The sequence below is a fragment of the Oncorhynchus masou genome, chromosome 31 (genome assembly GCF_036934945.1).
Source record: "Oncorhynchus masou masou isolate Uvic2021 chromosome 31, UVic_Omas_1.1, whole genome shotgun sequence".
Taxonomy (NCBI): Eukaryota; Metazoa; Chordata; class Actinopteri; order Salmoniformes; family Salmonidae; genus Oncorhynchus; species Oncorhynchus masou.
In genome coordinates this window covers 63,221,344-63,246,741 of record NC_088242.1, presented here as the reverse complement: position 1 = coordinate 63,246,741, position 25,398 = coordinate 63,221,344, and the positions used below count along the sequence as shown (strand labels likewise).

The following is a 25,398-nucleotide window of genomic DNA, read 5'->3' as shown; positions in this document are numbered from 1 at the left end:
CGATCACAACACGCAGGTTAAAATATCAAAACAAACTCTGAACCAATTACATTAATTTGGGGACAGGTCGAAAAGCATTAAACCTTTATGGCAATTTCGCTAGCTAGCTAGCCAATTTGTCCTATTTAGCTAGCTTGCTGTTGCTAGCTAATTTGTCCAGGGATATAAACATTGCGTTGTTATTTTACCAGAAATGCACAAGGTCCTCTACTCCGCCAATGAATCCACACATAAAGTGGTCAACCGAATCGTTTCTAGCTTCCAAGTACATATGGAAATTAAAAAGGTTTATGTATTAATGGCTTTTGAGGGTTACTGTCAATGATTTATTACTTTAAATATTTTTTACATCCATGACAGGCGCACAGGTATGTCAGTGAGCATAAGTAGCTTACATCCTTTCCTCCCCACCATATTAGAATAACTTCACAAACAATTTTAGGCCACACAGGTTGCAAGTTACTCCTCTCATCCAGCATTAAGACTCCTGATCGAGGTGAGAAACCAGGGGAGGACCATCCTCAGTGAGTTTCATAAAAATTGTGAAACATTAAAAGTTATCCTTTTTAGATACAACTACTAAATATAGTCACAGGTCACCAAATAGTTGATGAAAACATTGTTTTTCAAGGAAGATCTACAGTAGCCTCAGCAGCACTGTAGGGCAGCACCATGGTGTAGCTGGAGGACAGCTAGCTTCTATCCTGGGTACATTGACTTCAATACAAAACCTAGGAGGCTCATGGTTCTCACCCACTTCCATAGATTACACAGTAATTGTGACAATGTCCAGTGGACATCCTCTAACCTATCAGAGCTCTTGCAGCATTAACTGACATGTTGTCCACCCAATCAATGGATCAGAGAATGAATCTAGCACTGAAAGCACAAGGTACAGCTCGCTAGCGCTGTAGTGCATAAATGTGGTGAGTAGTTGACTCAAAGAGAAAGACAATAGTTGAACAAATTAATTTATTACAAAATTGAGAAGCGAGAGAGCTAGCTATTTTAGGTTGTATATATGTTTTACTTAGCTAGTGAATGCAGCTAGCAAGTTTAGCCTACTCAAACACCCAGCTCTAACAGAGAGGGATGCGATGTTAGCTAGCTTGCTATGGCAATCCAACACTGGAACTTCAAGGTAAGCTTTTGGTTTTAGTAATTTATTGCCACCAGGGTGTGCCGGTGTAACTTCTAAACTGATTTCTGACTACTGAATGATAGTTTACTAATGTGTTAGTCCTGGTATGTTGACTATGACGTGACAACCATGTAGGCTGTGTGTAGTGGTTAGCGGTCTTGATATGAAGGTTTGGCTTGGAACGTTTTTTTTGCCTGGTTACAGACAGCTGATGTGTTGTGTACTGAAGCCCACAGGCGAAGGGAAAAAGTGAGAGGAGAGCACGTAGATAGTTGCGAGAAGGAATGATATATACAACGAGCAACGTGATCATTCTGTTTTGTTTGTGGCTTCTATGAGAGTGAACTGTATTTCGGTGTGATCAGGGGTGTATTCATTCCTTCAATTCTGATAAAAAATGTTTCTTAAATACAAGCAAACAAAACGGGGATAAACATACGTGAATTTGTCCAATAGAAACTTATGTTTCCAACTGTTGGGACTAATGATTACACCCTAGATCAGCTAGATGCAGGCAAGAGTGTGCAAGGCGGTATTGAATGTGTCACTGTGCCTTACCTTGATTGCTTAAAATTATCTTGACCAGTGCACATACGTTGTAAACTTTAAGTCATAAGCTTTGTTTTAGCAATGAAATGATGGGTAGAGGGAAAATGTGAGTATCATTTAGTAGCCTAAACCTATCGATGTTACATTGGGTGCTGGGTGAATGAAATATGAATGACAGTCGTCCAATATGCTGTAATATAAACAAGGCCATGCTCCTAAAAAAAATATCATCCTCCCTCATCTTAAAAGGCACTGACCACCACTGTGAGCAAAATAATTGACAGTGGCCTGCATGGGCCCTTTGGAAGTTCATGCAGCCCCTGTCAATTAAATATTTACTCCAATCATTGCACTCTTACACATTTTCCCCATTGTGACTTTTATTACAGAACATTGATACGCTTCCTGCTCCGTGTGGCTTATCATGTGCACAGTCAGATCCCTATTGCTAATGAATCATTTACTACAAACATCATATCTGCAATGTGAGTTTTGATGTGGTGTTTCATACTTTCTGTGGTCCAAAAACATTTCCCATATACCACAAATAGGTTATTTCTCCTTCGTATGAGTTTGCACGTTTCACTAATGAACCCATGTAGTGGAAAGATTTTCCATACACTACTTTCTACACACTTATATGGCAAAGTGCATTGTCATTTTGCCTGGGTGATTTCAGATTGGGCAACATTGTGGATTTCTTACCCTTAGTGTTTATACGGGAGCTTTGTCTTTTCTGTCCATGTTTTCTTTGATTTTACTAGCTTAACCCGAGGTCCTCCAATTCCTATCCTATCCATGTTTTTACTCTTGCGCTGCAGAACAGTATGGATTCCCTGCAGAGATGGGCTGAGAATCACTAGTTGGTTCTGATACTCTGTAGTAATCTCCACCAGTTTCTGTTTGTGCAGTTGAGGTGATGGGTAGAGACTCTTCTTTTCCATCATTTTGGGCATGATAAAGATTGGAGTGCAGAGTTGGATCCTCACAGTCATATTCCATAAAGGCAGGAAAGAACATGGAGTCTTTGGTATCATCTTCCAGTTCTTAAGGCTGCTCTTCACACTGACTGGTTCCAATTTCTTCCTTTATCTGTGTAGGCTCTGGCTCTTCCTGTCCCAGGCTGGGGCTAGACTACTGCACACAGTGCTGCTGCTCAGGGGGAACCTCTCCAGAGACTGACTGTTGACAGAGGATGTCTGGAGGCAAGTAGAAAGGAAGGACCTGAGATGTAGAAAACCTGTAAGCCTACAATAGGAAATTCAGACAAACGACATGGCTATGTACGTGTAAAAGCTGTGTTATTTTTCTATAAACTTCCATACAATAAAGGTTAAATAGACTAACATTATCACAAACCTGCTCGGGGGTTCTACTAAGCTATATGGAATTGTTTTAAGGTCATACAAAGGATAATTTAGCTTTTTGATTTGGAATTTTATGATCACTTGCAGTAACAACAAAAATATATATATATTTTTTGTTGGCCTTACTATGAATATTAGCCCATACAAACGGATTGAAAAAAATATTCACTACATGAAACAGATAATATCAAAAGGAAGTTGGTTTTGAAGTGTCTCTCCTATATCTGAGAGATAAGAAAGATCAGGAATAGTTTTATTTATTTATTTTTTTACATGTATTTAACCCCCTTTTTTTGTGCATTTGACAGACTCCATCTACACGGCATTCAGACCCCTTGACTTCTTCCAAATTGTTACGTTACAGCCTTATTCTAAAATGGATTCATTAAAAATAATCCTCAGCAATCTACACACAATAACGACAATAGGTTTTATACATTTTTGCAAATGTATTAAATAAAAAACAGAACTTATTTACATAAGTATTCAGACCCTTTGCTATGAGACTCAAAATTGAGCTCAGGTGCATCCTGTTTCCATTGATCTTGCTTAAGATGTTTCTACAACTTGGCGTCCACCTGTGGTAAATTCAATTGATTGGACATGATTTGGGAAAGGCACACACCTGCTATGTAAGGTTCCACAGTTGGCAGTGCATGTCAGAGAAAAAACAAAGCTGTGAGGTCGAAGGAATTGTCTGTAGAGTTCTGAGACAGGATTGTGTCGAGGCACAGATCTGGGGAAGGGTACCAAAACATTTCTACAGCATTGAAGGTCACCAAGAACACAGTGGCCTCCATCATTCTTAAGTGGAAGAAGTTTGGAACCACCAAGACTCTTCCTAGAGCTGGCCGACTGGCCAAACTGAGCAATCGTGGGAGAACGACCTTGGTCAGGGAGGTGACCAAGAACCCGATGGTCACTCTGACAGAGCTCCAGAGTTCCTCCTTGGAGATGGGAGACCCTTCCAGAAGGACAACTATCTGTGCAGCACTCCACCAGTCAGGCTTTAATGGTAGAGTGGCCAGACGGAAGCCACTCTTCAGTAAAACGCACATGACAGCCCGCTTGGAGTTTGCCAAAAGGCAGCTAATGGACTCGCAGACCATGAGAAACAAGATTCTCAGGTCCAATGAAACTAAGATTGAACTCTTTGGCCTGAATGCCAAGCGTCACGTCTGGAGGAGACCTGCCACCATCCCTACGGTGAAGCATCATGCTGTGGAAATGGCAACATCATGCTGTAGAAATGGCAGCATCAAGCGATGCTCCCCATCTAACTTGACAGAGCTTGAGAGGATTTTCAGAGAAGAATGGGAGAAATTCCCCAAATACACGTGTGCCAAGATTGTAGCGTCATACCCAAGAAGACTCGAGGCTATAATCGCTGCCAAAGGTGCTTCAACAAAGTACTGAGTAAAGGGTCTGAATACTTATGTAAATGTAATATCAGTTTTATGTTTTTGCAAACATTTCTAAAAACCTGTTTTTGCTTTGTCATTGTGGGGTATTGTATGTAGATTGATGAGGGGGGGGAAAACGATATAATCCATTTTAGAATAAGGTTGTAACATAACAAAAAAAAGTGGAAAAAGTCAAGGGGTCTGAATACTTTCCGAATGCACCGTATATGGTTACTCCCCTGTGAGTCCTCATGTGACCCGTCAGATTAGTGCCCGTCCTCAAACATTTGTCACAAAAACAGCAATGGTATGGTTTTTCACCTGTGTGGATCCTTGTGTTGCTTTCAGATGTTCACTCTGAAACAAGCCTATGCCACAATCAGGGCAGACATATGATTTCTCCCTTGTATGAGGCCTCATGTGCACTCTAAGATGGGAACAAGTGCTGAATGAGTCCTTGTGTGCACTGTCAGCTTTCAATTCCTTACAAAACATTTATGACAAATGTTACACGTAAACTTCGCTGTAAGGTGCATTTGCAGGTGATCTTTCATACTTTCCGAGGACTCAATGCATTTTTCACACACACCACAAGGATGTTCTATATCCATTGTATGAATTTTCACATGATTCACTAAAGAACACATGTAACGAAAAGACATGCCACACACCTTACAATGACAAGAAGCATTATGACGTTGACTGGGTGATTTCAGATTGGATGACTGTAGAATTCCTACCCTTATTATTGACACAGGAGTTTTCTTTTTACTGTCCATGTTATATTTGATTTGCCAGGCTTAAAACCTGACTGAGGGACTTAACTTTCCATCCCATTGACTGCAGAACAGTCTGGATTACTGCAGCAAGAGAATGACAGTCACTGGTTTGTTCTGATACTATGTAGTCCTCTTCATAAGGTTCTGTATGGATCTATTTAGTTGAGGTGCTGGGGAGAGATACCCTTTCTTCATTAACTTAATGTTGACCACAATAAAGATATGAGTGCAGAATTAGGTTCTCATCACAGTCACTTTTCACACAGGCAGGAGTGAATATGGAGTATTTGGTATCATCTTCCAGCTTTGGAAGCTGCTCTTCCCACGGACTGGTCCTGAGCTCCCCACGTTCCTCTGTAATATGTGTAGGCTCTTGGTCCTCCTGTCCCAGACTAGGGCTCCACTCTTGCACACAGTGCTGCTGATCAGGGGGAACCTCCTGATCACCATGGAGAGTGAGCTGCTGGAGGTCTGGATGAAATGACAATGTAAACGTCAAGAGTCGCCTCGGGTAGACTGCAATCACAAAACACAATACACAGCATTAACATTGAAAACACAAAAGCTGATATGAGTCGCCCAATAAATACTGTGCATTTTGTAGAGTAGTCGAAATAGACAAACTAACAAACCTGCTATATGTAGCCTGATCTCAGGTTTAATAACGTCGACTTCAAGCAGCCTTTGCAGACAGTCGTTTTCCTCCTTTGAAGGGGAAAGTTCTTCCTGGTACTCAGTTTGCGTTTTATTCAACTGCCCAGAATATCTCATCAACAGCAACTGTTAATCGATCGTTGAGAAAAACCCGTAACAACTGTATTGAATATTTTTTTAGATAATGCAAGTTGCAGCTAGAAAGCTACCTTCGTGTGCTCTACCCATGCCCGTGCTGAAAACAAAAGGTGAACACTGCACGCTATCCTGATCTTGCAGTAGCACGCTAGGTATTGCCGCCACCACGATCAAAGCAAAGCTACACACAAGACAACCGGGGTGCGTTCATTTCATTTCAACGTGTGCTACGTTGCGTGACGGTTTGAGGTGCGTTTGCTCCCGTTTGGTGGGTGTGATCACTTGAAATCGCAAAACTCGTGCAGCACACAGCCCACCATACAATCTCTCTCTGGCCCCCATAATCACATAGGTATCAAACTGGTCGTTCAGTACAGTATCGTTTCCGTTGAATTAAACATTCAATACCGTTCTGTCGTACTGAACGCACCCCGATCCCATGGCAACGGCGCACGGAACATTAGTTGCTTAGCAACATTGTAGTGAAAATGATTCTTTTGCTAACTGCTACTAGTCAAGTGACCTAGCTAGCTATGAAGTTCACCCACACTTTTCTTGCAAGTCAAGACGTGTTTTTCATTCAAAGGTTTGGAGTTTTGGCTAACGTTATTTGCTGTTAGGAATGTTCAATAATATGTGATAATATCTGAGAAGCTGTAACCAGTTACCACTTGTTGTTGTTGGTGTAAAGTTATGTTCCTAGCTTTAGTAATGTTAGCTAATTTAGCAAGCAACGCGTGAAACTAACTTCTGTGGGAATTCTCTTTTGCAGTTCCACCCAGGATGTGCCCAGCATTGAAGACAGACACAGAGATACTGGTCAGTACTATAGCTAGTTAGTTAGATGAGAAACATTTTAACATGAGGCGTTGTACAATATTTGAAGCCATAGGCTACATTATTTTATTACAAAGTATCCTATGCCAACAAAACACAAACGTGATTGTTGTTGTGATCAGGTAAGATTGTACTTATAACGTTACTAGTCAGGACCCGGTTTCCCGATAGCGATGGAATTTCGTGTTTTAATTATGCATATTTCCTACAGAGGTAGAAGATGTAACATGCGTTTCACAAAACACCACACAGAGAGGTTTGCTGTGCGTCGTTGGAGCATGATGTGTCGATCCTGATAGGATAGAAAGAAAGGGAGCGCTGCTCTCGAATCAGATTTCTCCATTCAAATCTTTCCTTAACATTATCATTATTTCACAAAACTGACGAGGGATCAGCTCCTAGAGAGAACTACCTACGGCTCTAAGTATTGAGGTGGCTTATTCTAATAATAACCCCCCCCCCCAAATGCACTGAATCACCGATTTGCCACATCACTGCACACGTTAGGCGACACATCATATATTGAGACCAATTACAGACCTTAGCCTAAAAGTATAAAATATAACTAAATTGGTTGAACATGAAATATATTTCAATATGATTAAAATAAGCCTATAGCCAACTGTTTATATGTTAATGCACCATCTCGGTTGCTTGTTTTGATTAATTGCAAAGACACTGGCAATTTTGTTTTTCTAGTCAACTTTGGTCGGAAGTTATCAGCGGTCACAGAGAGATGGGTAAATCATGTGATTTCATGTTTAGCTGTTCTACGAATAGTCTGAGGCGGGCGTTAGATTACGAGCGTTTTCAAGTGCAACGTTAATAACGATGGATTTGGGAATGTCTCGGAGATTTAACGATGCTCCAACAAAGGTTCTAACGATTCATTTAGCCATAAGATGCTTTTGGGAAACCGTCCCCAGATGTTTTACGGTTACTCACATATTTACAGTATTTTTACAAAATGATTACAATAATTGCAGTAGTCTATCACCTAGCCTGCTAAATGCAAGCTTCGTCTGATTTTATTCTAAGAGGACATCAGAGAATGCCTATGAGAGACTCATCCTGCACCACCTACAGCACTATGGACTCTTTACAAGTAGGTTGGCACTTGGCAACCTGACACAATTACTGGAAACTCAAGAGGCTTGCCTTGCATCATTTGTTTACATAAATGTTACTTGGTGAGACCTGACCTACATCATTCCACTCTCTGTCAAATGACCATGCAATTTAATCCTGCAAATCAATCAATTCAAGGGCACCAATCTTACCCCAACAAACAAGATGCCATTGTGACCTTTTATACAGTAGTTGAGCATAGTACATGAGATTGTGCTACTGCTACTCTTGCCATATTAGCCAGTTATGTAACATGTTTACATACACAAATAAAATGTTTATGCATTCTTTGCTATAAATCAAGAAAAAAAAAACATTACAGAGTGCTTCCCTCAGAAATGTAAATTCTCTCCCCTTAGGCACAGATAATTATTTCCAAGGCAACCTCTTAAGACAAAGATGGAGGGATTCCCACCACCCTGGCTCCAGCCACCCAGGCACCCACTCCTCTGACAGCATTAATTCCAACATGGAGGATGAGGAGCAGGAGCCTGGCAGGAGGGCATGTAAGATGAGAGCCACAATATGGACATGCAAAAAGAACAAATGGGTCAAAATAGCGAATAAAGCTATTTTACACTTGAACTATAACAATTTACTCTTCATCTGGATAGTAGTAGGGTAAGGGTTTTTGTTAGCGGTGTATAGTTGCTAAATTATTAAAATTGGATTTGTGGTTAAAGTGTTAAGCAAAGCCCACAAGTTTGTGTCATGGGCAGATAGTGATGACTGATAAACAAGAGGGCTGGTATACCTTGTTGTATTTCACAATAGAGCGTGATTCCCAGGCTTCTCCAATGCTGGGTCATGTTACTTTTGGATGTGATGCAGCAGTGTAATCCAGTTGATTAAAGCAATCCAGTCCACCTGCTCCATGTAATACCTTGATTACAGGATACAGAGGGCGGTGTCATTTTAGTCATCTTTTAAAGCCCTGTCATCCCAAAAGACCAGATTAGATCTCTATTGAATGCCTCTGCTAGTTACGGTTAAGCATCTTATTATTAGCGTCTACTACCATCAATCGGCTTTGTTTTTCTCAGCAGGATAGATCAAATATTATACATATAGTGCATTCGGAAAGTATTCAGACCCATGACTTTTTCCACATTTTACGTGAGAGCCTTGTTCTTAAATTGATTAAATTATTGTTTTTCCTCATCAATCTACACACTACCCCATAATGACAAAGTGTAAACAGGTTTTTAGAAATGTTTGCAAATGTATTAAAAAACAGAAATACCTTATTTACAGAAGTTTTCAGACCCGTTGCTATGAGAATCGAAATTGAGCTCAGGTGCATCCTGTTTCCATTGATCATCCTTGACATGTTTTTACAACTTGATTGGAGTCCACCTGTGGTAAATTCAATTGATTGGACATGATTTGGAAAGGCACACACCTGTCTATATAAGGTCCCCAAGTTGACGGTGCATGTCAGAGCAAAAACCAAGCCATGAGGTCGAAGAAATTGTCCGTAGAGCTCCGAGACAGGATTGTGTCGAGGCACAGATCTGGGGAAGGGTACCAAAATAAATCTGCAGCATTTAAGGGTCCCCAAGAACATAGCGGCCTCCATCATTCTTAAATGGAAGAAGTTTGGAACCACCAATACTCTTCCTAGAGCTGGCCGTCTGGCCAAACTGAGCTATCAGGGGAGAACAGCCTTGGTCAGGGAGGTGACCAAGAACCCGATGGTCACTAGCAGAGCTCCAGAGTTCCTCTGTGGAGATGGGAGAACCTTCCAGAAGGACAAACATCTCTGCAGCACTCCACCAATCAGGCCTTTATGGCACATGGCAGCCCACTTGGAGTTGCCAAAGAGCACCTAAAAGATTTTATGGTCTGATGACACCAAGATTGAACTCTTTGGCCTGAATGCCAAGCGTCACGTCTGGAGGAATCCTGACACCATCCCTACGGTGAAGCATGGGGGTGGCAGCATCATGCGGTGGGGATGTTTTTCAGTGGCAGGGACTGGGAGACTAGTCAGAATCGAGGGAAAGATGAACAGGGCAAATTACAGAGAGACCCTTGATGAAAACCTGCTCCAGAGCGCTCAGGACCTCAGACTGGGGATAAGGTTCACATTCCAACAGGGCAACGACCCTAAGCACACAGCCAAGACAACACAGGTGTGGCTTCGGGACAAGTCTCTGAATGTCCTTGAGTGGCCCAGCCAGACCCCGGAATTGAACCCGATCAAACATCTCTAGAGAGACATGAAAATAGCTGTGCAGCAACGCTCCCCATCTAACCTGACAATGCTTGAGAGGATCTGCAGTGAAGAATGGGAGAAACTCCCCAAATACAGGTGTGCCAAGCTTGTAACTTCATACCCAAGAAGACTCGAGACTGAAATCACTGCAAAAGGTGCGTCAACAAAGTACAGAGTAAAGGGTAGATGTAAATGTGATATTATGTAAATGTAATATTTCAATTTATTTTTAATACATTTGCAAAAATGTCAATATAGCATATTGTGTGAAGATTGAAGCAGATAAAAAAAAAAATAGATTTGATCTATTTTAGAATAAAATGTAACATAACAAAATTTGGAATAAGTCAAGGGGTCTAAATACTTTATACAGCGTAGACATTGTTAATGTTGTAAATGACTGTTGTAGCTGGAAACGGCAGATTTTTTTATGGAATATCTATATAGGCGTACAGAGGCCCCTAATCAGCAACCATCACTCCTGTGTTTCAATGACATGTTTTTTAAATTAATTTAAAAAAATATATATTTCACCTTTATTTAACCAGGTAGGCTAGTTGACAACAAGTTCTCATTTGCAACTGTGACCTGGACAAGATAAAGCACAGCAATTCGACACATACAACAACACAGAGTTACACATGGAATAAACAAAACATAGTCAATAATACAGTAGAACAAAAAAACAAAGTCTGTATACAGTGAGTGCAAATGAGGTAAGTTAAGGAAATAAATAGGCCATGGTGGCGAAGTGATTACAATATAGCAATTAAACACTGGAATGGTAGATGTGCATAAGATGAATGTGCAAGTAGAGATACTGGGGTGAAAAGGAGCAAGATAAATAAATACAGTATGGGGATGAGGTAGGTAGATAGCCCATCTGTAAACAGCCCATCTATGTACAGGTGCAGTGATCTGTGAGCTGCTCTGACAGCTGGCGCTTAAAGCTAGTGAGGGAGACATGAGTCTCCAGCTTCAGAGATGTTTGCAGTTTGTTCCAGTCAGTGGCAGCAGAGAACTGGGAGGAAAGACGACCAAAGGAGGAATTGGCTTTGGGGGTGACCAATGAGATATACCTGCTGGAGCGCGTGCTATGTGTGGGTGCTGCTATGGTGACCAGTGAGCTGAGATAAGGTGGGACTTTACCTAGCAGAGACTTGTAGATAACTGGTAGCCAGTGGGTTTGGCGACGAGTATGAAGCGAGGGCCAACCAACGAGAGCCTACAGGTCGCAATGGTGAGTAGTGTATGGGGCTTTGGTGACAAAACGGATGGCACTGATAGACTGCATCCAGTTTGTTGAGTAGAGTGTTGGAGGCTATTTTATAGATGACATCACCGAAGTTGAGGATCGGTTGGATGGTCAGTTTTACGAGGGTATATTTGGCAGCATGAGCGAAGATTGCTTTGTTGCGATATAGGAAGCCGATTCTAGATTTAATTTTGGATTGGAGATGCTTAATGTGAGTTTGGAAGGAGAGTTTACAGTCTAACCAGACACCCAGGTATTTGTAGTTGTCCACGTATTCTAAGTCAGAGCCGTCCAGAGTAGTAATGCTGGACGGGCGAGCAGGTGCGGGCAGTGATCGGTTGAATAGCATGCATTTAGTTTTACTTGCATTTAAGAGCAGTTGGAGGCCACGGACGGAGAGTTGTACGGCATTGAAGCTCGTCCGGAGGTTAGTTAACAGTTTCCAAAGAGGGGCCAGAAGTATACAGAATGGTGTCGTCTGCGTGGAGGTGTATCAGAGAATCACCAGCAGCAAGAGCAACGTCATTGATGTATACAGAGAAGAGAGTCTGCCCGAGGATTGAACCCTGTGGCACCCCCATAGAGACTGCCAGAGGTTTGGACAACAGGCCCTCCGATTTGACACACTGAACTCTGTCTGAGAAGTAGTTGGTAAACCAGGCGAGGCTATCATTTGAGAAACCAAGGCTGTCAAATCTGCCAATAAGAATGTGGTGCTTGACAGAGTTGAAAGCCTTGGCCAGGTCGATGAATACGGCTGCACAGTAATGTCTCTTATCGATGGCGGTTATGATTTTGTTTAGAACCTTGAGCGTGGCTCTAGGTGCACCCATGTCCAGCTCTGAAACAAGATAGCATAGCGGAGAAGGTACAGTGGGATTTGAAATGATCAGTAATCTGTTTGTTAACTTGGCTTTCGAAGACCTTAGAAAGACAGGGTAGGATAGATATAGGTCTGTAGCATTTTGGGTCTAGAGTGTCACCTCCTTTGAAGAGGGGGATTACTGTGGCAGCTTTCCAATCTTTGGGAATCTCAGACATACGAAAGAAAGTTTGAATAGGCTAGTAATAGGGGTTGCAACCATTTTGGCAGATAATTTTAGAAAGAGAGGGTCCAGATTATCTAGTCCGGCTGATTTGTAGGTGTCCAGATTTTGCAGCTCTTTCAGAACATCAGCTATCGGGATTTGGGTGAAGAAGAAATGGTGGGGCTTTGGCGGATTGCTGTGGAGGGTGCCGGGCAGTTGACCGGGGTAGGGGTAGCCAGGTGGAAAGCATGGCCAGCCGTAGAGAAATGCTTTTTGAAATTCTCAATTATAGTGGATTTATCGGTGTTGACAGAGTTTCCTAGCCTCAGAGCAGTGGGCAGCTGGTAGGAGATGTTCTTATTCTCCATGGACTTTACAGTGTCCCAGAACATTTTTGAGTTAGTACTTCAGGATGCAAATTTCTGTTTGAAAAAGCTAGCCTTAGCTTTCCTAACTGCCTGTGTATATTTGTTCCTAACTTCCCTGAAAGGATGCATATCACGGGGGCTATTCGATGCTAATGCCGAACGCTACAGGATGTTTTTGTGCTGGTCAAGGGCAGACAGGTCTGGGGTGAACCAAGGACTATATCTATTCCCAGTTCTACATTTTTTGAATGGGGCATGCTTATTTAAGATGGTGAGGAAGGCACTTTTAAAGAATAGACAGGCATCATCTACTGACGGGATGAGGTCAATGTCATTCCAGGATATCCCAGACAGATCAATTAGAAAGGCCTGCTCGCAGAAGTGTTTTAGGGAGGGTTTGACAGTGGTGAAGGCTATTCCATGTGAGAAATTGCCAAAGAACTGAAGATCTGGTACAATGCTGTGTACTTCTCCCTTCACAGAACAGCGCAAACTGTCTCTTACCAGAATAGAAAGAGAAGTGGGAGGCCCCGGTGCACAACTGAGCAAGAGGATAAGTACATGAGTGTCTAGTTTGAGAAACAGCCGCCTCACAAGTCCTCAACTGGCACTTTCATTAAATAGTACCCGCAAAATACCAGTCTCAACGTCAACAGTGAAGTGGCAACTCCGGGATGCTGGCCTTCTAGGCAGAGTTGCAAAGAAAACGCCGTATCTCAGACTGGTCAATAAAAAGAAAGATGGGCAAAAAACACAGACGTTGGACAGAGGAACTCTGCCTAGAAAGCCAGCATTTCGGAGTCGCTTCTTCACTGTTGACGTTGAGACTGGTGTTTTGCGGGTACTATTTAATGAAGCTTATAGTCCCACTAAATGCAAACCAGATTGGATGGCGTATTGTTGCAGAATGCTGTTGTAGCCATGTTGGTTAAGTGTGCCTTGAATTCTAAGTCACTGACAGTGTCACCAGCAAAGCACCATCACACCACCTCACCAATGCTTCACGGTGGGAACCACACATGCAGAGATAATCCGTTCACATACTCTGCATCTCACAAAGACACGGTGGGTGGAACCAAAAATCTCACATTTGGACTCATCAGACAGATTTCCACAGGTCTAATGTCCATTGCTCATGTTTCTTGGCCCAAACAAGTTTCTTCTTATTGGTGTCCTTTAGTAGTGGTTTCCTGGCAGCAATTCAACCATGAAGGCCTGATTCATGCAGTCTCCTCTGAACAGTTGATGTTGAGATGTGTATGGACTGTGTGAAGCATTTATTTGGGCTGCAATTTCTGAGGCTGGTAACTGTAATGAATTTATCCTCTGCAGAAGAGGTAACTCTTGGTCTTCCTTTCCTGTGGTGGTCCTCATGAGAGCCAGTTTCATCATATCGCTTGATGGTTTTTGCAACTGCACTTGAAGAAACTTTCAAAGTTCTTAATGTTGGACTTAATGTTGGATTTCTGAATTGACTGACCTTCATGTCTTAAAGTAATGATGGACTGTCATTTCTCTTTGCTTAATCGAGACATAATATGGACTTGGCCTTTTACCAAATAGGGATATCGTCTGTATACCCTCCTACCTTGTCACAACACAACTGATTGGCTCAAACACATTAAAAAGGCAAGAAATTCCACAAATGTACTTTTAACAAGGCGCACCTGTTAATTGAAAGGCATTCCCGATGACTACCTCATGAAGCTGGTTGAGAGAATGCCAAGAGTGTGCAAAGCTGTCATCAAGGCAAAGGGTGACTAGTGTGTGTTATTTCATATTTTTGATGTCTTCACTATTATTCTACAATGTAGAAAATAGTACAACTAAAGAAAAGCCCTTGAATGAGTAGGTGTATCCAAATTTGTGACTGGTACTGTATATATACATATGGTGGTAGTACGTGCCAGGTGCACTGGTTTGAGTGTGTCAAGAACTGCAACGCTGCTGTTTTGACTTACACTACTGTTGCATTTATGTTTTTCCTGTACATAGGTATATTTTTGTCATGAAATTCTATCACCTTTTTTTGTGATGCAGTGATGTTTTCTATCTATCCCCCCAGTCACCTTGCACCTGGGACAGGCCCTCAGGACCAGGCAGCTTGTGATAGATTTTGACGGGGAGCGTCCCATCCCCCGGCTTAGGGAGCCCCTGGACCTGTTTGCCATCCCCTCCACCCCTTTCCAGGGGGTCCGCTGGCCCATTGAGTATGAGGTCTTCAAGGAAGCCATACACCACATAGGTACATACCACTGAACTGTATATGCTGTAACAAACACTAAGTGTTGTTTTGACCTGTGCAGTGTTTTGAACAATCCAGAGCTATCCTTTAGAGTTATGTTTCTCAGTGGGCTCCACATTTTTGAACTATTATACAGTATCGTGTTAATCCAAATTGAAATGTTATTGTTATTGAAATACTGTATATTGCTGTGTTCTAGAGTGGGACCCTCCAGACCCAGAGCCGTTCTACCAGCCCACGGGCCATGAGAGGGCCCCCATGCCTGTCGGGGAGGAAAAGGGGAACGTGGTTTACTGCATTGACCCAGGTAACCCTAACTATGTCAGTAAGGTATATAGTGGTGCCCTTAGTAGGCTTTCATTTTCTGACCGTGTTACCTCTCTCACCTGTCCTTCCAGCTCCTGTTCTTATTCTTTCCCCTGTTTAGGCACAAAGACCTCCTACTTCACCTACTCTCGTGTGGGAGGAAGCCGGGGGCCCATCAAGAGCTCCACCTCTTGTGCCATGCATCAGGACAAGTCCACCCTGGCCTTTGAGTCACGCTTTGAGAGCGGCAACCTGCAGAAGGCAGTTCAAGTGTGAGTCTACTGAGCCTGTATAACTGTTTAACCTATTTACAATTTACAAATTGTTGCTAAGTTGCAGGGAGGGTAACTGTGTGTAGGGAAGAATCTTTCCTTCTCACTCTCTTTCTATCCCCCTCTCCCCCTTACACAGCGGTGTCCATGACTATGAGCTCACCCTCCGCACCGACATGTACACCACCAAGCACACGCAGTGGTTCTACTTCCGGGTCAGAAACATGAAGGCTGGGGTCACCTATCGCTTCACCATAGTCAACCTGATGAAGGCTAGCAGCCTGTACTGCCTGGGCATGAGGCCTCTGCTCTACTCTGAAAGAGCCGCCTGGGAGAAGGGAGAGGGCTGGCGCCGAACTGGCTCCAACATCAGATACTACCGCAACCAGCACCACCAGGCTGAGCAGGACAACAACACTACCACCAACACAAAGTCCCTACACTCCCTTACATGGACCGGCCAGTTCCCCTACGACTTTGACACCTGCTATTTGGCCCACTGCTACCCCTACACCTACTCCCACCTGCAGCGCTACCTCAGCCGCCTCACCTCCAACTCGGCCACCGGCGCCTACTGCAAGCTGCGGGTGCTGTGTCGCAGCCTGGCCGGCAATGCTGTGCACGTGCTGACAGTGACATCACCAGGAGGGGGGTGGATAGATAGGAGTGCCAAGCGGGCGGTGGTGGTTACAGCCAGGGTGCACCCCGGGGAGACCAACAGCTCCTGGATGATGCAGGGCTTCCTGGACTTCCTGCTAGGAGAGTCAGACGACGCCAGGCTGCTGAGGGAGACTTTTGTGTTTAAGGTCGCTGACGCACTTTGGGCCTTTTTATCTTTGTAAATATCCATGTGTTTCATTTATGTATTTGACTGCCATGTGGGATAAATTACGTTTTCCCTTCAGAATTAGAAACACCCAATAAAGACACTCATGTTGATTGTTGTGTTTCTCCCTTGCGGACTTGCAGGTGGTGCCCATGCTGAACCCAGACGGGGTGGTTGTGGGGAACTATCGCTGCTCTCTGGCCGGCAGGGACCTGAACAGGAACTACAATACCCTGCTGAGGGACTCCTTCCCCTGTGTCTGGCACACCAGGAACATGGTCAAGAGGTGAGAGGCGGGAAGCAGGAGGATACTCAAACAGATGTGACACAGTCATGCCTTTCTAACCTATGGAGAGGTTTGTCAGTTCACTCTGCCTTTTCTGACCTCTGACCCTGTTGCCATGGTTTTCCCTCTGTCCTTGTTGTTGCCTTGGCACCCAAGACTGATGGCTGAGAGGGACGTGGTGTTGTATTGTGATTTCCATGGTCACAGTCGTAAGAACAACGTCTTCATGTATGGCTGTACCAACAGCGATGACGCCACACAACGGCTCCATGAGAGAGTCTTCCCGCTCATGATGAGCAAGAACGCCAATGACAAGGTTCCAATCCCATTGAAATAAAGAAAATCATATATTTTTTTACTGGAGACCTGGCCAAGAAGGCATCTCCAGTATAAAACCACAGTACATTTATGTTATAAATCACAGCTAGGGAGTCAAACACCATGTTTGTGCCCTCTTCCTGAAGTTCTCGTTCAGGAGCTGTAAGTTCAGAGTTCATCAGAGTAAAGAGGGAACAGGACGCGTCGTCATGTGGAGGCTAGGCATCAGGAACAGCTACACCATGGAGTCCACCTTCGGAGGCTCCACTCTGGGTAAGCATGCACAGGGTGTAGTGTATGTATATGTGTATGCATGCTATAGAGCTTAATTTCCATTCTGTATTATAGGGAACAGGAAGGGGACCCATTTCACCACCAGGGACCTGAAGTCTCTGGGATACTACTTATGTGACACACTGCTGGACTACTGTGATCCCGACCCAACCAAGGTGAGTGGAGTCAACCTCACTACCACAGTGACCAAGGTTACATCTCAGCTTGTCATGTTGATGAACCATAATGTGTGTGTGTGTGTGTGTGTGTGTTGTGTGTGTTAGACCAGTCACTGCCTAGCTGAGTTGCGGGCGATGTTAAGGCAGGAGCTCAGAGAGAGGCTGGGCCGGGAGGTCGACTCTGATGGATCTCTCAGCGTCTCCATTTCTGACATTGAGTCCAGGTAAGGAAGGTTTTAGAGCATCTCACACACACACACACACACACACACACATACACCTACATGTCCTTTTTGTGTCTCCTCCACAGTACCAGCGGCTCAAACAGCACAGAGTCTGATGGCCTGCCTGTCCATCTACTGAACCGAATTGATGAGGTGCCGTTTGAACCTTAACCTTCGTATGACCTCAGTTATGTTTGTGTACAATAGCTTTAACTGAGTCTAATGCCTACTTATTTTCTAGCAGAGCCAAGTGAAGAAGAAACACCTGAGGAGTGGTAAGGAGAGGAACAGACTGAGACAGGAGAGATTGAGAAACGTCGACCCAAAGGTCCTCCACAGGAACATCAAGAACATAGTGAGAAGAACACACACACACACATACACAACACATTAGTGCAGCTCATCCACCAGTTACAATGAAACATACAGTGGTCCCTAATACATAAAAGGCTGGGAGAGACATACAGACAATATAGCGTGATTGGGCGAGTTCGTTTTGCATTGCCTTTTGCCCCGGAAGGGTGGAGATTTCACTTTAGGAACAAAACAAACTGGCCAAATTACATTCTTCCTCCTGTCTGTTCTCTGCAGGACCCTGTGCTACCCACTGAGGACATGGTGAAGGTGAGGATCCAGGAAAAGACAGTGGCCATGGTCAGAGAGAAGAAGAAGAGAGAGGTATGGATTAGAGAGAGAGAAGCTCACACTCTTCCTCATTTGCTTAGACAGATTGTGGCTTTTGCATTTCCCCAGTATCTCATTCCTGAAGACATGCGTTTCTACTTCTGATGTAACGGTATAGGTGCCGTTTGTGGTGAAAGTGAGCCGTCAGACAGGACGCTCCTGGATCCCCCATCCCACCACTCACATCGGGGTCATAGGCCATGTGACCCTCTGGCAGGAGGAGGAGTCAGAGAAGGTAGTGGCTGCCTTCACCCTTCAAGCCCTACTGCATGTTGATAGTTTTGCATTGTCATTTAAAGTACTGTTACAGTTCATATTTTCTCAAGGTATTTCACAACAACCTGGGCCTAGAACCCCCCCACCTCCCTTCCAACCTCTTCTCAGTAGGTCAATGCACTCTGAGCATCCCCACCCATCAAACTTGACAAAAGGCATGAAAGAGCAGTGATTGTTTTGTCCTAGTCTGATGCTCAGCATTAACTGTGTTCCAGAATGAATACCTGGATGCTGTAAGGGCCGCATACCTGCGTACTCAGCCACCTGTCACAGGTACATGGATAGACCTTTATCATTAGGAATATATTTAGTTTTCTGGCCACGTGACTAAAGAAAAACTATTTTTTTTCTTTCCCAGTTTACATGCAGAATGTTCAGGTTGACATTTATTGTCATGAATCATGCCCTGTGTAATGAACACGATGGGAGACAGAGAGCTGGTTTCAAGCGCAGCAGGTGTTTATTTGTAATGGACCACAGGAGGAGGAAGGTAGCTGGGTCCAGGGGCAGGCAGAAGGTCATACACAAGGGGTCCAAAAAGGCAACAGTACAGGCAGGGAAAAGGCTAGTAACGTAGTCCGGGAGATCAGGCAATAGGTTGATAACAAGAAATCCGAAGAAGGCTAAAGTACAGGCAGGGAATAGGCAAATGGCGTCGTTAGGGAGGCAGGCCAAAACTATCATACACAGGAGGATTAATTACAGGAAACCCAGCGCTTCGAATAGAAGTGTGTCACAAAACAAACGATACTTCACAATGATGGGGTGCAAAGAACTGAACTACATAGTGTGTGACAATGACATACAGGTGTGTGAACAAGTGATCAGAATTCAGGTGATTGGGATCTGGAGAGTGAGCTGCGTTCAGGGGATCTATGTGTTTGAGAGTGTGAGCTGGAAAGTGAGCTGCATTCAGGGTATCTACGTGTTTGTGAGTTGGAATCAGACGTTACACCCTCTGCAGAGTGGCCACTTGCTGGCACAGTCACAAAGTAATACAATATTATCTTGACCCTAACCACAATGCTAACCCTAATGCCTAACCCTACCCTTAAATGAATTAAGTCATTTGTACTTTGCAACTGGCTCATATAGCAGAAATCGCCCAGTTCAGCCTCCAGGGCAATATTTATTACAATAAACATCCCTTCCTCAGAGGAGCCGGAGGAGGAGCGGCTGCAGTATTGGAGTCCCCAGCTGCAGTTTGGCTCCTCCCAGGCCCCGCGGCCGGGACCTCAGCGGCGCCCCTTATCTTTTACAGCTGTACAGCAACGCGGCTTCTCTGTGCCTGTGCCCACCTCGAAGATCAGGGTTCACACCACCCCCATTCAGCAGCAACCCATGCCCTTCAGCCCCGATCACAGAAGCCACGCTGGGATGAGAGGTGGGTTGGAGCGCAGAAATAGTGGGTAGAATGAATGGTACAATATTGACATGAAGAACACACACCCAATATGAAGTTAGGTGTTCGCTAACTGGAAAGTAGTATGATAGTAGAATTAATGTAGTATGACAAAGAACTGCAATCAGGAGTGTCGTCAGTGGCATTCTTTTCCACCCCACAGTTTAACAGATGCTAATCAAACATTCCAAATATTGCTATTGTAAAGATGTTCGATCAGTATGAATGCTGTTATTACTCTTGTCTTTCAGAGAGGATGCCTGCTTTACACACCAGGTAACTACAGCAAAACATAGCGGTAAAATATGCTCTTTTTTGAAAGTTGACTTAATTTATGACTAAACATACAGGACTGGGACCGTACATTGTCTTCATAAATATGTCAATGTTAAATTGGACAGTCTGTCACACACGTGTGTTTTGTGTTGGAAATGTGTCAGTTCTCCCCCAGTAGTTCCGGGCATGCAGTGCAGGGTGGTCCCTGAGTTCATCCCGCCACAAGGCCTGGAGCCCTGCCGCTCTTCCAACGTCTACCCAGCCAAGTCCCACCACCTGTGGCCACGCCCAGAGAAACAAGGCCATGCAGCCCGGGTCTCCAAACGCTACTACATGCCAGAGGCTCCAACCTCTAACACAGATGCCCTAAAGCCCCTATGGAGGAGCCCAGAAAGGGACTGCACAGCAGGTGTATCAGACACTATGCCTGTGGGTGAGCAGGACCAGAGTGGACCTCAAGCAGCCTTTGAGAAGCCACCGAGTAAACCTGGGACAGACGGTAACTCCTTCCTGCCAGACCTGAGGCACATAGACTTCAGAGGGAAAAGGTTACTGTCCTCTCCACGCCAGGCATTTTGACTTTCTAGTGCGTCTAGTTATAGTGCTGTACATAATATACTGTATATTGGTATACACAGTGTAATACAGTGCATATACAACAGATGTTTATGTTTCTTTCACTCTACATGTGAGAATAACTCTCTCCTTCTGAGGTCCTGCCCCAGCTATAACCCCTCTTCCCTCCATCTTTCCTCTGTAGCCATGGCTGTCTATGGGGAGACCAGGCAGGGGCTGGAGTACAGAGGCAGGGCCCCTCAAAGAGAGAGCCGCTGAGGGGGGGAGAAGGCAGGCATGTATGTGGAGGAGATGCAGCAGCAAGGCGTGTGAAAAGCAACCACAGGTACTGAGAGGATATGCCACCCCTTGGCTTATACCAGTTTTATATTTAAGCAATAAGGCCCGACGAGGAGTTATATATGGCCAATATACCACGGCTAAGGGCTGTTCTTAAGCACGACGCAACGCGAAGTGCCTGGATACAGCCCTTAGCCATGATATATTAGCCATATCACAAACCCTCAAGGTGCCTTATTGCTATTATAAACTGGTTGCCAATGTAATTAGAGCAGTAAAAATAAATGTTTTGTCATACAAGTGGTATATGGTCTGATATATCACGGCTGTCAGCCAATCAGCATTCAGGGCTCGATTCACCCAGTTTATAAGGTTCTTTATCTTACCAGCTAATACGTCTAAAAACTACAGTGAAACGCTGAACTTGCTTGCTCTCAGTGGAATGCTTAACTTGCATTCAGAGCTAATTTGAATGGTACCCATTCTTCTCAGGTTGGCCCAGCAGACATTGCAAGAGGAGGATAAACAGGAAATGGGCATTTTACCCCAGATGTCCTCAACCACCCACACCAAGATAGATCATCTGCCCCGACAGCTAGACAGTCTACGTAGGCTCCAGAAACTCAGCCTGGCCAATACCTCCAGGTTCCACTCCAGTGGGAGAGGGGCGGAAGCAGGGACAGGGTTGGATCTGGAGAAGAGGATGGTCGCCAGACCGTCAGGGTCTGCCCCTCCTCGCAGTACAGCACCTTTGAGCTGAGAACCAGGCAGGGACACACATTGGCAAATGTACCAGACAGACTGCTGATACGAACCCCTGAAGATGGGCGGAGACTATAGGAAGTTTCTGCTCTATTTTGACCACAAGAAGATGTACAGCTCATTGCCTTTCAGGTGGATATCGAAATTACATGTATTTTTGCCTTGATTGTGTGACTTTCTTATTTGATGAGTCTACGTGTCACTTTAAATCTAACTGAACTGTTTTGCATGCTTTTTATAATATTTTGTATCCATTTTTCATAATGTAAATTATTTATTTTTCATTTCTCAAATGGGGGCGTAATCAGATTGAGTCACTCCAAATGCAGAAGTTATTTCTGTTAATCAAGAGACAGTTCATCATTAATCACAAAGTATCATATAACATCAGTCCAAAAAATACTGTCTCAGTATTACTGGGCAGCCCGCGTAATATTATCAATCTGTGTATGCATATCTTCATCATTCAGACACAATGTTACTGTAGCATAAACCTTGTGAAACATAGATGTTTAGCAGACACTTATCCAGAGCGACTTAAAATTAGTGCATTCATCTTAAGATAGCTGGGTGAGACATCCACATATCACGTGACAAAAAAATATATACAGTATATGTGACTAAAAAGACAAACATTTAATCTCTTCACATCTGTACAAAAAAAAAATCACTGAAGGTACACATGGTATAAAAATACATCTGTAAATTGCTGAACATGGTCCACTGATAACAAAACTGAGGGCTGAATCCTAACTTGAGATACATTTTTTTTTTTTTTTTAATTTTACCTTTATTTTACTAGGCAAGTCAGTTAAGAACAAATTCTTATTTTCAATGACGGCCTAGGAACAGTGGGTTAACTGCCTGTTCAGGGGCAGAACGACAGATTTGTACCTTGTCAGCTCGGGGCTTGAACTTGCAACCTTTCGGTTACTAGTCCAACACTCTAACCACTAGGCTACCACCCCATACATGTAAGTAGCATGTAAGTTTCTCCTTAATCATAATCAACATTAGTAGGAGATACAGTATACACGACTCTCTTCCCTGTGTTTCCCAGTGTTCATCTCTGTTTCTGTGTGTCCGCTCAGCCGAGCAGTCAGGCGGCCCTCAGCTCCTGAATCCCATCAAACCAGAGCTGCCAACTCTCGCGCATTGACCGTGAGACATGGATTTGACCCTCGTCTCACGCTCCCACGACACACCTCTTACATCTCACACATTGAAAAGTACTGCATTTATTTTTCTAATTCGTGTTGTGCTCCAAATCGTTTTGAAATTGGAAAATCTGCGACCGAGGTAAAGACTTTATTCACGTTGGATATTCGACGGATATTCGCCTGTAGTTATCCTAACGTCCACCAACAGCAGTTAGGGACCAATAGCTCTTTAACCATTACTCCTGAAACGTTCAAAACGGATTCTAGCTAACCTGATGGCAGAGACACACATTGCACACATTATTTTTTTGTCAATTTACATCTCGCACTATTTTAAATTATTTATAAAACATCTTGTAATTCAATAGCGCCTTGGTCATGTCACAAACCTTAAATAAGGTTCATAATGTACACTCAGTGGGCCTACACATTGCACACCTTTTTGTTTGTCCATATGCATCTCATGAGATTTTATGATACATTTTTTGAAGTTTCAAATTTCAATATTTCCTTACCGTCATGACCTACAACCCTTTCAGAATATCCACTGATAAAGACAGTTTCAGGTTGGATATTCGCCAGATATTCACACTTTCAAACCTCAATAGCTTTCAAACCACTTGAGCCACAGACTCCAAATAAGTGTCATGATGTTGGAAACATTGTACAGATCTTATTTTCACGATTTGGACAATAATTAACTTTTCAAAGCTAGTAAATGTGTAAACGTGAGCAGCTTTCCGTATTAGTTAGGGAGCGTAAACAAAGTACAATCTTGTCTTACATTCGAATTTCAAGAGCTCCTTGGTTCAGAATGTCCACTCAGTTGGCCTACACATTGCACACCCTTTAGTTGTCCTGTGTGGCTCAGTCGGTAGAGCATGGCGCTTGGCGCTTGCAACGCCAAGCGTCGTGGGTTCGATTCCCGCTGGGGCCACCCATATGTAAAAGTAGTGGCCCCAGCCGACTTGTAAGTCGCTTTGGACAAAAGCGTCTGCTAAATGGGATATATTATTAGTTTGTCCATTTTCATCTCGCACGTTTTTACATGCATTTTTCAAACTTTAGAATTTCAATAGCTCCTTGGTTATATGACCTCAAACAAACTTCAGAAGGTTCACGGACTAGCCTTATATATTGCACACTCTTGTTTGTGTACTGTAATCTCATGTCAATAACACACCTAAGAAGTGTGCAGTGGACATATACCCATATTGCATAACTTTTAGTTATGTATCTTCTATATTGTTGTACATTAATATTAGTTTGACAATTAGCCCCAGATTTTTAGCAACAAAAAAAAAATATATAAATATTTATATATTTTTGGCCTACCTGTTTTGCATGTTATTTTGGCATTAATATGTGTCACATATCAGTTTGCAAACAATTTCAAAAATAAATATATATATATATATAAAATTCAGTTAAAAACTCTACAGGATTGGTGTCCCCCCCCACGGGACGGTTGAGCTAACGTAGGCTAATGTGATTAGCATGAGGTTGTAAGTAACAAGAACATTTCCCAGGACATAGACATATCTGATATGGATAATTCTTGTTAAACTAACTGCACTGTCCAATTCACAGTAGCTATTACATTGAAAGAATACCATGCTATTGTTTTAGGAGAGTGCACAGTTATGAAGTTGAAAATGTAATAATAAACCAATTAGGCACATTTGGGCAGTCAATACAACATTTGAACAGAAATGCAATGGCTCATTGAAACAGTACACTGCTTCCAAATTGCGCCTAACTTGGAATATTACATTTTGGCCTTGTTCTTGCATTTAAAGATGATGGAACAAAAAAAAATAAACACATGTTTTTCTTTGTATTATCTTTTATCAGATCTAATGTGTTATATTATCCTATGTTTCACATTTCCACAAACTTCAAAGTGTTTCCTTTCAAATTGTATCAAGAATATGGTTAAGGTCCTTGCTTCAGGTCCTGAGCTACAGGCAGTTAAATTTGGGTATGTTATTTTCGGCGAAAATTGATAAAAAGGGTCCGATCCCTAAGAGGATTTGTTAAAGCTGCATACACACATGGTCTCTTTTTTTTGTTTTCTTGAGCAAGGCAGCTCTACCATGCAGGTGTTTCAGCCTAGCTCAGTGCTTTCTATGGTGGTGGGGCGAGCCAGCAGAAGATACGGAGCGTTGCGCCATGATTGGCTCAGTGTT

The 25,398-nt window shown here is 43.4% G+C and overlaps 1 protein-coding gene across 7 annotated transcripts; it reads left to right on the top strand.

Moving 5' to 3' along the window:
• Positions 1 to 873: 873 nt before the first annotated feature.
• LOC135524264 (cytosolic carboxypeptidase 2-like) lies at positions 874 to 25,049 on the top strand. Of its 7 annotated transcripts, none has more exons than XM_064951657.1 (24): positions 874 to 926; positions 2,791 to 2,895; positions 6,804 to 6,850; positions 7,907 to 7,973; positions 8,356 to 8,502; positions 14,931 to 15,110; positions 15,310 to 15,417; positions 15,538 to 15,688; positions 15,828 to 16,494; positions 16,658 to 16,800; positions 16,957 to 17,116; positions 17,265 to 17,391; positions 17,467 to 17,567; positions 17,676 to 17,794; positions 17,881 to 17,947; positions 18,036 to 18,149; positions 18,386 to 18,472; positions 18,597 to 18,713; positions 18,970 to 19,027; positions 19,911 to 20,138; positions 20,408 to 20,432; positions 20,597 to 20,980; positions 21,193 to 21,333; positions 21,780 to 25,049. In XM_064951657.1, exons 2-24 carry the CDS (start codon positions 2,886 to 2,888, stop codon positions 22,045 to 22,047), a joined length of 3,516 nt encoding a protein of 1,171 aa, XP_064807729.1. In that variant the 5' UTR covers positions 874 to 926; positions 2,791 to 2,885; the 3' UTR covers positions 22,048 to 25,049. The 7 variants fall into 7 exon arrangements, with proteins under 7 accessions (XP_064807729.1, XP_064807734.1, XP_064807730.1 ...); XM_064951658.1 differs by lacking the exon at positions 874 to 926 and adding an exon at positions 942 to 1,141 and having other exon boundaries at positions 18,039 to 18,149; XM_064951659.1 differs by lacking the exon at positions 874 to 926 and adding an exon at positions 942 to 1,141 and having other exon boundaries at positions 20,016 to 20,138.
• Positions 25,050 to 25,398: the final 349 nt, after the last annotated feature.

Excerpts from the sequence above, each read along its gene's own strand:
- LOC135524264 (XM_064951657.1), top strand. Across the intron at positions 8,503-14,930 it reads GGAGCCTGGCAGGAGGGCAT|TCACCTTGCACCTGGGACAG; the intron begins GTAAGATGAGAG and ends CTATCCCCCCAG. Across the intron at positions 15,111-15,309 it reads GGAAGCCATACACCACATAG|AGTGGGACCCTCCAGACCCA; the intron begins GTACATACCACT and ends GCTGTGTTCTAG.